The sequence below is a fragment of the Diabrotica undecimpunctata genome, chromosome 5, assembly GCF_040954645.1.
Source record: "Diabrotica undecimpunctata isolate CICGRU chromosome 5, icDiaUnde3, whole genome shotgun sequence".
Classification (NCBI taxonomy): domain Eukaryota; kingdom Metazoa; phylum Arthropoda; class Insecta; order Coleoptera; family Chrysomelidae; genus Diabrotica; species Diabrotica undecimpunctata.
The window spans coordinates 46,572,210-46,590,442 of NC_092807.1; the positions used below are offsets into that span (position 1 = coordinate 46,572,210).

General features: G+C 30.5%; 1 protein-coding gene across 1 annotated transcript in view; it reads left to right on the forward strand.

Moving 5' to 3' along the window:
• The window catches only part of LOC140441295 (1,5-anhydro-D-fructose reductase-like), a 92,555-nt gene that overhangs the window by 34,884 nt on the left and 39,438 nt on the right, over window positions 1-18,233 (forward strand). Inside the window, exon 2 of the mRNA XM_072531923.1 lies at window positions 2,407-2,766. Coding sequence (XP_072388024.1) covers window positions 2,407-2,766 — 360 coding nt within the window. The remainder of the gene's footprint in view (window positions 1-2,406; window positions 2,767-18,233) is intronic.

Here is an 18,233-nt window from a genome sequence, read left to right on the forward strand (position 1 = left end):
GCGACCACATTTCTAAAAGTTTTTCTGTCTTTTACAACGTGGAATAATTCGTCTACAGTCATGTTTGTCTAGTCTCGAATATTTCGCAGCCTTCCTCTTTCTACCTATTACCTTTTTGCCATCGACTCTACCCTACATAATGACCTGCCGAAGACTATATTTATCATTCCTCAGTATGTGTAAAAGGTATGCAGTCTTGCGTACTTTTATTGTTCTCAACAATTTTCATCCTTCTCAGCACTTTCTCATTGGTGACCCTGGCAGTCCATGGAATTCTCAACATACTCCGGTATATCCAAAGTTTAAAAACTTAAAGCTTCTTAACTATTTGCGCTTTTAATATCCATATTTCTATCCCGTACAATAGTTGGGACTAGACGTAACATTCAACAAACCTCAGTCTCAGCGCAGTATTTAGATTTTTGTCACAGAACAATTGCTTAAATATTAAAAACGCTGGCTTTTCCATTTATATTCGTACCCTGATCTCTTGGTCTGGATCTAATTCTGTGTTGATGTAAGCTACCAGATATTTATATTTTGCCACTCTCTCTATTTGCTGTCCACCAAGAGTTATTTGTTCATTATTTATTGGACTCCTTGATACTATCATAAATTTGGTCCTATCTGTGTTGATGTCAATCTCATGGTGTTTACGATTTCTCCACCAATTCTTATTCCCTCTTTTCTTTCCCATAAGGCTTTTCTGAATATGACCTGTGAGTACACGTTGAAAAACGTCGGAGACAAGACGCATCCTTGCCTGACCCCTCTCGCAATCGGTATATTATTTGTTTTTATATCGTTTACCTTTACTACTGCTTTCTGGTTCCAGTATAAAGCCTTAATAAACTCAATGTCTTTTTTGTCTAAATTGATGTTTTTTAATTCACCTATTAACTTCATATGCTGCACTCGGTCAAAGGCCATCCTAAAGTCTATGAAGTATACATATGCACTCTTGTTATGTTGCCGACATTTCTGCAAGAGTACCGTAAACGCAATTAATGCCTCTCTTGTACCCATGCCTTCTCTGAAGCCAAACTGATCTATCTGCTCCTCACATTTTTTATAAATTCGGTTTTAAACAATTTTCAAGAGAATCTTTAAAGGGTGGCACATTAGGCTTATCAATTTATAGTCATTACATGATTTGGTTGTTTTTTGATAGAGGTAAAAATATCGATTTAAGCCATTCCTCCGGGATGTTGTCCTTTACATATATGTGATTGAGAATTCGGGTGAGTCTCTTTATATTACCGTCATCTAAGGCTTTTAACAGTTCAACTGGAATTTGATCAGGACCCGGTGCTTTTCCTTGTTTTGCATTCTGAAGGGCATTCTTTACTTCTGAGGGTAAAATTTGTAGGTATTGTTCTTCTTCACCTATATCTTGTTCATTTTCCCTCTCGTCATGGAACAGATGGATTATATATTGTTCCCATACTTCCTTTATTTTGCTCTCTTCAGTAAGTATTCCTCCATTATTATCTCTTGTTATGAGTGTTCTTCTTTGTCTGGTGTTGCCTGTAAGTTCTTTTATTTTTTTTATGTAAGTTTGAAGTGTCATGTTTGTTGCTGAGTTCTTCCAGTTCCTGGCATTCCTTGTTTATCCATTCCTCCCTAGCCTTTCTAATTTCATATTTGATTTTATTCTTGATGATTTTAAATTTATTTTCATCTTTATTTTTGATTTTCTTTTTTCAGTTATTAGCTCAACTATTTCCGGTGTCATCCAGTATTTTTTAGTGGTTTTCTCTTCTTCGCCTAGGACCTCTTTTCCCGCTTGATGTCACTAACCTAGTGAAAATCTTGTATATGTGGTTCATCAGGATAATGGGTCTATAATTTTCTAGGTCCGTTCTATCTCCTTTTTTATGCAAAAAGATGGTTATACTATTGTTCCATTCTTTGGCACCTCTCTTTGCCGCAAACATAGAATAAACAGTTTCCTTATTTGATTTAATAGCGTATCTCCTCCATTTAAGATAGCTTTTATTACAATTCCATCCTCTCATGAGACTTTGTTATTTTTCATTTTTCTTAACGCTTGTCGAATCTCAACTACTTTTGTTTCTGACATTAGTTCGGAACCTTGATTCATGATCTTCTTTGAAATGGCTTTTTGTATTCCTGTTTGATCTTCTCTCCTACTTCCATATAATTCCTCATAAAACTCTTTGACGACCTATATTAACTCGTTTCTACGTGATATTATTTCATTTTGCTTGATTCTTAATTTATGAATTTCTCATTTCCCATTCGTTAGCTTTCTACGTAGAAATTTTAGGTTTTTATTTTCCTTTATAGTATAGTTTTAATATTATCGGTTTTAAATTTCCCTAAATCTCTTCTGATTGCCTTGAAAAAAGCAGAAGAATAACTAAGTCACAATTTTTTTATTAGTCCACAGATGAACAAGAATTAGAAGATGCTATGAACGCTGCATTAGACGCCGGCTACCGCCACTTTGACACCGCTACTGTATATGGAAATGAAGCCCTCATAGGTAAAATACTAAACAAATGGTTTTCTTCTGGAAAAATTAAACGAGAAGAGCTATTCATTACAACGAAATTGCCCCTTTGTGGAGGACACGCCGATAGAGTAGAAATCTTTATTAAACAATCACTTAAAGATTTAAAACTGGATTATTTGGATTTATATTTGATCCATTTTCCGGTTCTTAGTAATTATGTCGGCGTTCCTGTTACACCACCAGAACAATTTAAATTGGAACCGGCGGATCATATTTCACTTTGGCAGGTAAGTTTAAATTAAATTGTAGATCTTGTGTTAAATATTTTTGAGATACTTTCTCGTAAAGAGGTTTTTTACTTTAATGTCTGAATATTTTGTGTGTTTAACTTCTGGCTTTTAACAGAAATACAAATATATATATATATATATATATATATATATATATATATATATATATATATATATATATATATATATATATATATATATATATATATATATATATATATATATATGTAAAAGTAAACCTATGTTTATTTTAAGTGAAACAGCAGGGCTTAGTTATTTTTAGTTATTTAAAGTTTTAGGTTGTATGACTGTTTAAGTTTTATTGACATTGACATATTGTAAATTGTATGGTACAATTGTCAAATTACTTAATGGCGTAAGAAATAGCATTGTTCTTGATTCTCTTTTTAGGTTTGTATAATTTGTTAAGTTATTTTAGTTATGTTATTATTGTTAATAATTTATATTGTAGAATTTTAACGATAATAAACTCTTTTTAGACGAATTCAAACTGCTATCTCTTCACATGAATAAGGGTATGATATTACACTTATAAATCAAGAACTTAAGCTGATAAAAAAAATATAGTGATAACTATAAATTTCCAAGCCGTTATTTGGATAAAACGATATTTAAGAATGAATTTTACATCAATGAGAATTTGCATGGCTATAGAAGCAAACAGTAGTGATAGTAAGAAACATGTATATAAATTTAAGTGGCTGCAGCCAACAGGGTCCCGTTTTTATTATGAAATCCCCTTTGAAAAACAACTTCAAATTGATCATTCTGAACTATTTCATCTGAAAAAAGTGAAGAATATATTAGCATCTATGAAAACAAGAGGATCCTTTAGAACATGTACTATAGCATTAGAAGACAATTTGAAGGAGATTTATTTTGATTCAGATGGTGATGTGGTTTATCAAAGTGAGTACTTACAACAGACCTTATTACCAGTGTATGAGAAGATAGAAACAGCTGAACAATTTCCATCATTTGCTGAGTTGCTCCAGAAATTTAATGACACAAATTTACCTAAAGTTGAAAAGAGAAATTTAAAAAAAATAAAAGATGATTTTGTACTTCGAAATTTTGATGGAAATAATGTTCCAATGAATTCATGGCTCAAGACCTTCGAATCAGAATGTTTGCGATGTGAGGTGGTTGCTGATGAAGACAAGATTTTGATTCTACGTTTGTTTCTTGATGGAATAGCAAAAGAATGGTTTGAATCAAAAATAATAACATTAGGCTTAGATAACAGTTTTGAGGTATGGAAAATTAATTTTTTAGATAGTTTTTGTGAAACAGGTTGGCATAATCATAGGCAAGCTTATTCTTTTAGGTATATAGGTGGTAGTATTGTTGATTATGCGTTTCGTAAAGAAAATTTATTGCTAAATATAAAGAATGATTTTCCCATTGATATACTAATTGATTTAATTGTAACCAATTTGCCAATTTATATACAAGATAATATTAATAGAGCTGACGTTACAACAATGGAAAAATTGGTAGGTGAATTACGAAAATTGGAAAGTTTAGTTATAAAAAAGAAGAATAAATTGGAGACAAAACCAAATTTTTATCAAAAATCTACTATAATACCAGAAGAACAGAAAACTACTTGTCAATATTGTGATAGAAAAGGATTCCCTGGGAGGTTTCATCCAGAGGCAATATGCCGTTTAAAGCAAAAAGATAAAAAGGTAACAAAAGAAAACAAATCAAATGATATTAAATATATCAATAATATTGCTATACAGGAGACATTAAATGAAACAGTAACTGAACAAAAAAACTAGATTTGCTGCCATTGATCAAATTAAAAGTATTCCTAAATAATAAAGAATTATGTGGAGTTTATGACCCAGGCTCAAATGTTACTCTTCTGAATTCGGAGGTGGCAAGAAAGTTAGGATTAGATATTCAAGAAGATAGGAATATGTTTAAAACGATAAATGGCAGAACAAATTTTACAGGAAAACTAATTGCAAAACTGAAAATTAATAAAATTGAGAAAAATATTAATCTTTTTGTAATTAATGATGAATATTTTGAGTACGATATTCTACTCGGATTAGATTCTATTTTAAATTTTCAAATGAAACAAGATTTTGATTTAGAGATTTATCAAAGATTATACGGAAAAATTGAAGAAAAAATCGAAAAATTTAATTATAATATTAATATTACAGAATACTCCATAAACTTTAATGAGGGAATTCCCACAGAACTTTTTGAAGCAAAATTACAACATTTATTGCCATATCAGAAAAATAAAATAGAAATATTACTAAATAAATATGACAATATTTTTGCAAAACATAAATTTGACATTGGGCAGGTTCAAAATAATGAAGCTCAAATTAAACTTTTAGAACATAAATTTGTTGCAAAAAGACCCTATAGATGCTCGATAGAAGACCAAAAAGAGATAGAATTTCAAATAGGACAATTATTAAAAGCAAATTTAATAGAAGAATCATCTTCACCTTTTGCAGCACCTGTTACATTGGCTTTTAAAAAAGATGAAGGATCTAAAACAAGATTGTGCATTGACTTTCGTGAGTTAAACAAATTAATTATTCCTGAACCCCAACCTTTTCCTTTAATTGACGAGATTTTGACCAAAACAAGGAATGCTAGGTTCTTTACTACTTTAGATATAAATTCTGCTTTTTGGTGTATTCCAGTTCGGATAAAAGATAAATACAAGACAGCCTTCGTTACCCAAAGTGGTCATTGGCAATGGAAATGCTTAACTTTTGGGCTTAAAACATCTCCCGCAATATTTCAAAGAATTTTAAGTAATATTATCAGGAAGCATAATTTAAATTCATTTTGTATAAACTACATAGATGACATTTTAATATTCTCATTATCATTTGAAGAACACTTAGACCATATAGAAAGACTTATGAAAGCAATTATTGAAGAGGGATTTAGGCTCAAACTTCTAAAATGTAATTTTGCAAGAGAAGAGGTTAAATATTTGGGACACATTGTGGGACACAATTCAGTTCGTCCGTTACATGATAATTTAATATCGATCAGAGATTTTCCAGCACCAGACACGAGAAAAAAAGTACGACAGTTTTTGGAAAAAGTAAATTTTTACCACAAATATATAAAAGATTCAGCTAGGTTATTAGAGCCACTACATAATTTACTTAGAAAAGATATCAAATTCCACTGGTCTTTAAGCTGCCAAACAGCTTTTGATAGGGCAAAGAATATCCTCTGTTCTGAACCTATACTAGCCATTTTTAACCCAAATGCTCCTACAACTATATATACAGATGCTAGTGTTCTAGGAATTGGTGCGGTTCTGAAACAAAAACAAAGAGATGGAGAAATGAAACCCGTAGCATACTTTTCAAAAAAATTGAACAAATATCAAAAAAATAAAAAGGCTATTTTTTTAGAATGCCTGGCAATTAAAGAAGCAATAAAATTTTGGCAATACTGGCTAATGGGAAGAAAATTTCTCGTTATTACTGATCATAAACCCCTTGAGGGAAGAGAACTTCGTACAAGACCAGATGAAGAATTAGGAGATATGACACATTTTCTTTCACAATTTGACTTCGACATTAAATATGAACCTGGAAAAGAAAATGTAGAAGCAGACTGCCTTTCTAGAAACCCAGTGTTGGAAAATATGAAAAATGCAGAAACATTCATAAGAACAGTAAACCTAGTCACATTAACTGAGATAAAACAAGACCAAAATAATAATCGACAAGTTATAGATACAATGAGAGGAACAATTTTGAACCAAGATATATTTTATAAATTAAGGAAGAATGAAAAAAGAATAATTTTATCCAAAGATTTTGGAAAAGAGTTAATAACAAAAGTTCACAAATTTTATGGTCATATTTGTGCTGGTAAAGTAACAAACAAAATTAGAAATTTTTACTACATTAAGAATATAGATTCACTAGCAAAGGATATCTGTCAAAAATGCGAGATCTGCTGTAAAAATAAAACAAGAATCGGTCCAAAATATGGTCTTCTGTCACAATTGGGTCCAGCAAAAGAACCTTTTCAGATAATGTCCTTAGATACAATAGGAGGATTTGGTGGCAATCGTTCGACAAAAAAATACCTCCACTTACTTGTAGATCACTTCACCAGATATGCGTTTGCAGTTACTTCTAAAAATCAGACCACAGATGATTTCATAAAATTAATCGCCAAAATTCAAGATAAACACCCCATAAAAACATTATTAACAGATCAGTATCCAGGAATTAATTACAAAATATTTAGAAATCATATGAAACATTTAAATATTCAATTAATTTTTACAGCACTAGACTGTCCATTCTCGAATGGATTAAATGAAAGACTTAATCAGACATTAGTTAACAGAATAAGATGCAAACAAAATGAAACTAGAATTCGAGCATGGACAAAAATAGCTGAAGAATGTATAGAGGAATACAATAAAACAGATCATTCCGTAACCGGATATAGCCCAGAATATTTGCTTTTTGGAAAAGCAGATCCGATTGTTCCCGAGGAACTGTGTGAGACAACAAATGTATCAAAAGATAAAGAAATAGCCTATAAAAATTCGGTACGACATCATGAATATAATAAAAAACTGTATGACAAAAATAGAAAATCCTATGAATTCAAAGAGGGAGATTGGGCATATGTAGAAAATAAATCAAAACTAAATAGAAAAAAACTTGACGAAGTAAGAGTAGGTCCATTTCAAATAAAAAAACAAATTTCAAATACATTATATGAAGTAGATATTGGATACAAAAAGAATGATATGAATTATTTCCATATTTCAAAATTGATGCCTTGTGATAAACCATATACTTAGATGGTTTATCATACCTTTTTGGTAGGGGGATGTAAAAGTAAACCTATGTTTATTTTAAGTGAAACAGCAGGGCTTAGTTATTTTTAGTTATTTAAAGTTTTAGGTTGTATGACTATTTAAGTTTTATTGACATTGACATATTGTAAATTGTATGGTACAATTGTCAAATTACTTAATGGCGTAAGAAATAGCATTGTTCTTGATTCTCTTTTTAGGTTTGTATAATTTGTTAAGTTATTTTAGTTATGTTATTATTGTTAATAATTTATATTGTAGAATTTTAACGATAATAAACTCTTTTTAGACGAATTCAAACTGCTATCTCTTCACATGAATAAGGGTATGATATTACACTTATATATATATATATATATATATATATATATATATATATATATATATATATATATATATATGTAGTATATATAGTTCATCAGGTATATTTAAAGAGTGTTATTCCAAAACTTGCCAAGTCCAAAAAATCATAAGTATAACCAAGAGTTGCTTTTAACGATATAATCATTCATATTCTACAAAATATGGCTAAGTCCTAGTCAAAATTTATGTATGATTTTAAGTTTATTTCCAAAATGAACCTAAGTCCAAAGTAAATTTATTTCAAAAGTTACTAAGTCGTGTGAGCATACGTTATGATTACAACTGTACTTGAATTGACACCAAATTATAACCTCTCTTTTAAGAAGAACACTTGTGGCATTTGGGATTAGTTATTGTGCGTTAAATATTTATTTCCGTCTACCGTCCATTTATGATCAATTTTAACACCCTCAAAGTCATTGATTAATGACCCCTATTAATGAATGATTTTCTATTAATGAACGATTTCATTATAGGCAACACAACATACATTGCTTGCATAAATTAATTAAACGCTCTGTGATTGGCAGTGACCTGTGGTGTAGGCAATCAAACATATACCTATTTATATTCCCACTAAAAAATTAATTTAAAATGAAGTAGTCGCTGTTAGTACTATCTGTCATTGTATGTCATTATTTACTTTATTGTTTAAAATTCTGTGTGTTTGAAAAATCAAAGGATGGATATTGACGAAGAGTTTAATTTAACTCTACCAGAATTTAAGTTTTTCTATCATAGAATTTACAGATGTCCAAGAAGACTTAAATATAAAGTTGTCAAAATGCTATACAGCAGATAATAATTTATCAATATCTTCCTTTAATTTCAGCAATTGTACCATTTCGAATATTAATGTTTACTATAATAAAACTACCACTAAGGAAACTTTGAATAAAGTCAAAGAAAGCTGAAAAAATTGTTGTTTATCGTTAAGTAAATAAATATTTAAACTAAAATATCTTTATTTATGAAAAGTACGGCCGACGGAAAAGTTTTGTAACGAACTTGTGAATTAAAATGGCGATAAAAATCTCGAACATTAACATATCTTAAATATTAAAAATGTTAATATTTAATATCTTAAATGTTAAAATATTTCAATTGTTAATCACCCTTATTAATACACTTGTTGGTTAAATAACTATTAACGAGTGAAAATATTAAAAAAACTGGAATTTCTTCAAGGGGACGACGTAAAAAAGAAAATAAAAGTTAATTAGAAAAAAACAATTAAGAAAAGTCTACGGTGTGTAATAGTGCAGTAGGTAAAACTCCAAAAATTTCTTGCCAACACACTTCTTCCACTAAACTGTGGAAGCAAATGAACTGACTCAAGAAGATATCCAAGACCAGTCTTATAGTTTATGTAGGTATATAAAGTATTTTTATGTTTGGTATTTTTATTCTAACTTTCTTCAATGTGATATACGAATATAAAGCGGCTGCGTTGCAAAACAATTTTCTGACAAAGTTTATACAACCACACACTCTACAAATACGTCGTCCTAGAACAGATAATCCTAAAAAATGACAACTTAATGATTATTTTATATAAAAAATCAATGGTAATTTCCTACGTGTGTGCGTTCCTAATTTTTAGTCAGTTACTCAGATGTCGCATTCTAGAATAAAATCCATTGCTACTTATTTTTTCAATGTAGGTTCCTCCAGGCCAGAAAGTAGAGGGGATTCTAGAGTCACAATTAAAGATAATGAAACAATTTTGTTAATAATAGATCATAGACGTTTACAATGTAGAAGTAGCAAGTAGCCGTTATGGTCGAAACAAAAGTGTTTGAGGTTATTTACCACCTGAATTGTCAGTGAAAAAATTATATAATATGTGGTTTAACATTAGAAACACAATTAAAGCTTCAGTAACTTCGTACTATAAGAATTATAAAATATTTGCCTAAAAATTTAACTTGGGTTTTGATCATCCGCGGACAGACGTATGTTCTTTTTGTGAATTAAAAAAAAAGGATTAACAGCTGCGACATTCATTGATGTTAGTAACAAAATCTCAACGGAATTAAAATTGCATAACCTACGTGCGAAAAAGTTTTATGAACTCCTAGAAAAAAAAAAAGGAGACCAGTGAAGTGGCTAAGTTTGTTTATATGCAACAAAACCAATCTTTACCAAAACTAAACATTTCTGATGTGTATTATATTCGACAGTTGTGGTTGTATAATCTTACTTTTGTAATACTAGAAACAAATAAGAACAAGAAAAATTGTTTTGCTTACACTTGTAGCGTTTTAAATTTGGTGGAATATTTTCGTTTTTCTGTTTGCAAATGAATTTTAAAACGATCAATATATTATGGCATTTTAAGTTGAGATTCTAAATATCAAGTTTTGGTATTCAGCTGTTTTTGTCTTTCGTCGTTAAAACGCAATAAACTGGAATATTTAAAAGTTGTTTCGAGTCCCCTAATATAATATTGCAAGTCAGGTATACGGTTTTTCTAAGACGTATTAACTGAGAATATTTTTTTTTGTCTTTGTTTACATTAATATTCCCCTATTCTCTGTATGTATTGTGAGGTAAAAAATTTCCAGTTAACCAATTTAAAAGTAAATAATCAAGAAGTTTTTTTGTTGGTTCGTTGCTAAGAACGAGGTCAAAAAGGGTAGATTGTTTGTTTTAAGTTTGTAGGCAAAAACTAGCTGTGGGAGGTAAAGGGAAATTTATTTTGCGTTGAAATTTGTAAAATGTAAGGCATTAGAGAGTCGACATTTAAGCCCCAAGCAGAGCAGACGTGCTACAATGGAGTGAAGTAAGAGTTGCCAGAGTAGAAAGATTTTTTTTGTGTTATGTCTTAAGACCGGTTAAGGTGATAATACTCTCTGCAATATGGCAGAGAACAGGTTTAGAATATAGTAATCACCATAAGATTTGTGAACCGGCACTGAAGAAATTTGGAAAATTATTATATAGGATGTCCCCGTTGTCAGCTTGCTTCCTCCACAGAAAATAATTCTACATCTCTTGATTGTTCGTCCCTGAGTATGGAAATGGTTTGCTTTGTCCCTGTTGGAGAATATGTCCAGATAGAGTCCCATAGATGTTAACAAGTTTTTTTTGAAAGTTAAGTGCTAAACAGTGAAATCAAGGTAACATTTAACATATTAATTTTAAAGTAAAGACAGACATTATTTTTGATAATTATTAATAATTGCTTTCGTTACAATTTAAAAAGATTTTGTAATATTTAATAAATTGTAAATTTTATGGTTTAACTTAGCTATCATTTTAATTGTTTATTTTTTAATTTAATGCTAACATATGACAGCTAGCTTCATTTGTTTCAATATTTATTTGTTTTGTTTGTTTTTTAAAAAAGGTTAATCTCTGTGCGATAACGTTTGTAAGTTTTGTAGTATCTCCAACCCCTTTGTAAACGAAGTTTGTAAACGGACACATGTAAGTTTTTTATTCTGTATTTGGCAACTATTTATATAATATATTTTTTGTGCCATTTTTATGTTTGATAACTGTTTGTATGAGACAAAAATAAACGTTTGATTTGTTTCTCTGATCCATTTTTTTATTTATTTAGAAAATCTTCTAACCTTTTGGTATGTTTACTTTTTAGGAAAAAAGAAACTTTCTTTCCTCCAGCAGGAAGTTTTCTCGAAGCGGCGTCCCTTTTAAATAGCTAGAGGTATTTCTTCTTGTCTTTTTTTTGCCCATTTGTCCAGGAGATTTATGCAAGTAACCCCTTTGTTTCGTATTTTGGTAGCTGCCCCAATCCTAACCCTTGTCGTTCACTTATCCACGACCCCAGCTCTCCAACAACCAACTGAGTATCGTTCGCATAGTAGCGTTTATTTTGCTTGCCCTATTTTGCCCCCATTGTTTCTGTCCCCTATTTCTATCCCTATATTCTTACCCTATGGTAAGCACAATAATTTCGTTACACACTTGGACTAAAAACGAAAATGGCAAACGGTCAAATGAAGTCATTTCCGCACTAATACATTTTCTTCACATTAGAAGCAAAGTACGTTTCTTTAAACCCAGATGAAAGACCTCAAATCTCAAAACTGTATTCGGATTTTTGTCCTGGTCATAATAAAAATTCTGCAGTTATATTTACGCTATTATATTATGTAAAAATAGCAAATTTAAGAAAATTTAGTACAAATTTCCAATAAGAAGCCATAGTTTTATGCCGGCTGATCGTGACTTTGGACGATCTGAAAAAAGAATAAGAAAACAAAAACAATTTTTGAGTCCTCAAGGTTATTGCATTATTTTTGCTAAAAATTGTCAATAATGGTTTATTAAAGACTTCAAAGCTTTAGCATGCAAAATGTTAAAAAAATAGTTTGCGTTAAAGTTAACTGAGCAACGAATCTTTACTTATTACAAAGGAAAGAAAACAGTTTCTGTGCAAAACACTCACACCGGCAATGGATGTTCACACAATGTATTGAAAAGTAAGTCGTAATATTTCATATTCTTTAGAAACAGCTACATTGTTACCATCTGTTAACAAAATTATTGTTCCCAAAAAGGAAAATGTTAACCGACGAGGAAAAGATGTTCTACGAACATGCACTACAGGATGTTGACAATGTCAATGAAGACGTTGCGGAAGAAGCCGTGGACAATGAGGAAGCATTTCTATAGTTTAGTTCATAATGTATTTGATTTTTTGTTGTTTTAGTTTATTGAATCTCTTCATAATATTTCAAATGTACCTTATGGACTCCATGGTTTCCATGGACTTAGTTTAACTTTGGAATTTTATATAATCTTTTTTATTAACTCAAATTAAATTTTATTAATTTGATTAAAAGTGGTGAATTAGAATGTTATGATTTATAAACCTTAAAAAAAATGTTTTCTCTACCAAATGTGGATCAATAGCAGCAAAAAATAGATCGTACTAAAAAATTACAAATTTGGACATAGTAAGTTTTAGAATAACGTTTTTCATTTATTTTCACATTTACTCTAGACTTGTATAAGTTGCACCAACTTGTATAGGGTAGGGTATGGACCAAAGTTCTTTTAGGATTTTTTTCTCGAAGTAGCTAATGTTTGGAGTAAGAGGCTTTGAGTTTCTAAGAACTTTAGAGATGTCTTGTCTAGTTATTTCAGCATCTTCAGAAGATAAACTGAAGATGGCTTCTTTAGTTTGACAGACGATTGTTTAAATTGGAATATGACTTGGGATAACAGAGTAATTTAAACCTTTTGCTGAAACTTAATCGGCAATGGTCGAAATAAGGGCATCAGAAAAGTTAATCACTGTAGTTTGTTTCAAAGTAGGTTGTTTTGGAAGTTATTCGACAATAGATGCGCCAATTTGCTCTTTTCAGTTTTAGTTTTAGATTCAAAAGTATTTAGAGCTGCCGGTCTCCACTCTCCAACCAAAATCAATCTGTTAGAAATGTTCGCACTAACCCTCGTGCCAATCCCCACGTCAATGACCATCTAAACCACGTCGCCATCAGCGCTATAAATGAACCGCTATTCCCAGTAACAGTAATGCATTGATTACTAATCAGTGTAGTAGTGTCTGGGGATTCAGGAGACTGAGACCTCGGAAACCCTGAAGAAGATGTCAGAAAGGATGTCGAGAATTCGGCGCAGTGACAATCCACGCGGTTCAACCCGGATGCCTGTTGAGTTTAATTCTTGTAATATTATTAATCTTAGCTCTGGGTTTAATATATATATATATATATATATATATATATATATATACATATATATATATATATGTATACATATATATATATATATATATATATGTATATATATATATGTATATATATATATATATATATATATATATATATATATATATATATATATATATATATATATATATAGAATAGAAAGATTCTAGTAGCTTTGAATATTGGGCGTTCTATATAAATAACATTTTAGTATTTATATTCATAGATATTTTTGATAATTAGAAATAAAATTATCTGGAAATAAAATTATCTCTGAATGGAGACAATCGTATATCTCACCAATACACAAGAAAGGCACAAAGACAGATCCTAAAAACTATAGAGGGATCGCAGTGATTGCTATTATAGGCCGACTATATTCAAAAGTACTACGAAACCTGATAGAAAATAATATTAAAGACAAACAACCCAAATAACAAGCGGAATTTAGGGCCGGACGCTCCACTATTGATAATATTTTCACATTAAAAATTGCAATGGAAAAACGAGTGCAGAGAAGTAGAGAAATCCATATAGCTTTAATAGATTTGGAAAAAGCATATGACAGTGTACCGATTTCCCAACTATGGATAGAAATGGGCAACTTGAAAATAAACCCACTTCTTATTAACGCCACTCAAAAATACTACGAACAAAACTTTGCAAGAACTAAAAGGGAACAAGAAATCACATCTTTTTTCGAACAACAAAGGGACTAAGACAAGGCTGCTGTCTTTCACTCACCTTATTTAAAATCTATTTGGATAGATCCTTAGTGAAATGGGTAAAAAAATGTAAAACATGGGAATAACGGTGGAAGAAAACGCTATATACACCTTTCTTTGCGGATAACCAGGTAATAATTGCCGAAGACAGCTACGATCTTAGCTATATGTTAAGAAAACTGCAAGAACAATATGAGGTGGCAGGTCTAAACATGAATATGACAAAATGTGAATATCTTTTAGGGGGAACATATGAAATATGTGGCCTAGTCTTGGAATACGACAAAATCAAAGGCGTACAATCCTGCAAATATTTGGTGGTCATTTTCAACAAGAAGGGAAATAGCGCAGATGAAATCAGGGAAAGAATAAACAAGGACAGAGCAGCGACCAGTGCCTTAAACTCTCTTCTCTGTCAAAAAACAATTCGACGAGAAACCAAAAAACATATTTACGGTAGTATAGTCCAAAGTATTACACTTTACGGTTCGGAAGTATGGGACGTCACCAAAGCTAATAGAAACAAATTTATGACGACAGAAATGGATTATCTGAGATGAAGCTGCGGTAGATCGAAACTGGAGAGAGTTAAAAACGAACAAATAAGAAACGAAATGAAATTGGAGCGAAATAGCAATGATGACATAGAAAGAAAACAATTAATCTGGTTCGGACATGTTAACAGAATGTCAGAACACAGATGGCCTAGAAGAGTACTGGAATTGATCCCTCCTGAAAGAAGAAAGAGAGAACGACTACGGAGAAGTTGGCGCAACAATATTGACAAAGCAATGGCGGCAAGCGACTTAGAAGAGGCAACTGCATATGACAGAAAAAGATGGAAATTGGGGGAGGAGAAGCGGCGAAAGCCGTAATCAATCCGTTATTAAAAAAAAAAGAAATAAAATTATTATATAAATAGACACCGCAGAAATAAATAGAAATAGCACCATAGTGACTGAAAATTTTAAGATATTGCATTATAAAGAATAATTGAAGGTTCTTAAATATTATATTATATTATATCGATATCATAAAAATAAAAGATAAAACAAATTTATAATTAAATATAATAGAAATTGTTTCTTTAAAAAATCTACAAAATAATTTATTAAAAATTGAAAAATTTAAAATATTTATTCGTCTTGCCTGGTCTAATACTTTCACCAAATATTTGCATTTTGTTCTTGTGACACACCTGCGTTTTATATTCAGATACCAAAATTTAATACTGGTAAAATAATATTTAGTACTTGAAAAATAATTTACGTAGATGTGTTAAGGTAGTCACAACATATTTTCATTTTTTATTTTGCTTTTATTTACGTTGTAAGATTCTTGAAGTTTATAATTTTATTAAAATATTGAAATAGTCAAGAAAACAAGTTCAGTTTAACGTAAAAATTATAATGTAACAAGATATTTATTGAATTTCTATATTTAAACCATTTCAGAACACGTAGGGCGATGACCAGATCTGACCTTATTACATGAACATGTATTATTTTATTGTTTACTTTATTATGTAAAATGAACAATTATTTAATTATTTTTTCTTTATACATAGTATGTTTATTTCATAACAATTTTAAAATAAAATTGTTCATAACTCTATAAATATCACATATAGTAATATGGATCCACATTATTTAAGAATAGGATGAATGAGAGGAGTCTAAATATAAGAAAAATATAGGGTGCCTTATTTAAAAAAAAAATACAATTTTTGTATGATTTCTCTTTTTTCATAATTATATAGTATTTTTTTTTGATATCCAAGCTTTGACACGTCTATCACCTTTGTTATTTTTTGTGGAAGGGTTTGTTTATTTGGTACAAGTTATTCTGAAGAAAAAAAAAACAGTAAAGATTTATTGTCTTTCTTTGTGTTAATCTACCCAACATTTGTTGTCAGTTCAAGCATTGAAATCTCCATGACATATTGTGTAGATATGTCTCGCTTAGCGCTAATGATAAGTCGTCGTGGAACTCCGTAACTTGCTTAACTTATGTATTATGTGTACAAAGAACCCAATACCTCTCACGGAGGTATTTTTGTTTTCTATATGGTAAAAAATGTGACATCATTTGAGATATTAGGAGATCCTGATCTGATTTTTCCTTTCCTTTTGACTGTACTGACTCCTATTATGTCTCAGTTAATGTTTGATATTTCACTTTCTATTTCTGTAAATCTTTCTACTGATAAAAGGCTTCTGGCGTTATATGGTGATACTTATAAAAGATAGCCTTTTTATTTTTTTAAAGTTCTTTCTACCTAACGGTCGACTAACGGTCATAATTTTCTGCCGCTCATAGATGATGAAAGATGCTACGCTTGCAGCATCGCATTTTTATGTCTACCATAAATGCTGAGGAAACTTTAAAAGGAACAATTTCAAAGTATGATTTGGAAATTCTAGATATAATGGCCTTTTCGCAATGAAAAAATTTACTGGTATAATACGATTTTAGGTTTAGAACACAAATAACGTCGCTGCAAGTTTGATAATATTAAGTTCCATAAGAATAAAAGCATGAGAAATATGGGAATATGTACGTGCTTGGAGGAGGAAGGCGATGGATAGGGACGACTGGAGAGAAGCTCTCGAGGAGGATAATATCCCCATAGGGTTATAAAGCCAGAATTATGACGATAAGTTTCATAAACTAATACAAATTATTTTTAAACTGAGTATTCCCTTTTTGATTGGATAGTAAGTTATTGAAAAGAATGACGCCCGTTCTTAAATATTGTTTTTAGACATTATTGCCACCGTCAAATTATTTTATTATTTTGAATACCTTTATTTTATTTTGTATTCGTTAATCTACAATTTAAATGTATATTTTTCACAGAAACAACATATAATTTTTATAATGATATAAGATTTAATTTTTCCTTGTTACATCATTTACTCAAGGTTTTTCAAAGAGATTGTTTAATATATTTCCCAAGCACACAATCATTCTATATAACAGTTGGTTACTTAATATAAAATTCATTATTGCCTTTAAGTAATTGCTGCGTGACAAAGCATAAATATAATTAGTTTAATTGCAGTAAAAAGTTACTAGATTTGTATTTAATTTTTTTTTAATTTCCTTGAAGATTTCTTGAACGTACAACGGGGTTCCTAAGCTACTAATACATTACATCTGAATATCTTCCTCATTTCATATTCTATTTCTTTTTCCATGTTATTTTTAGTAGTTTGCGTTTTTTTCTCTGTTTGGAACATTTTTATGCTTAAAATTTATTACATTTAGTACATTTTTACGGAGTACCGAAAGTTCATAAAACGAATATACCACTTAGACCTATTTGTAGCACCATGAATTCTTCACGTAGGGAACTGTCAAAATTTTAATTAAATAACACAACAATTTGCACATAATAATGACACATTTATAAGAAATACACAAAATTTTTAAAATAAATTATCAAATATTCAATTTAATTCAAATAATATTCTGGTAAGTTTTGACATAAATAGTTGATTTACAAATGTGCCATTAGATAAGACTTTAAATGTCATCATCATCATTGGTGCCACAGCCCTATAAAAGAGCCTCGACCTTCCCAAGTCTATTACGCCAGTCAGTTCTATCCATTGCCAACTGTTGCCAGTTTGCTGCGCCTTTTTGTCTACCATCCTCATCTACACCATCCCTCCATATGAGTTTTGGCCTACCCCTACTTCTACTTCCCACAGGTTGTGACATAAGGATTCTTTTAGGAGGATTGTTCTGCTGTGATCTTGCCAGATGTCCTGCCCATCTTAGTCTTCCCATTTTTATAAAGGATAC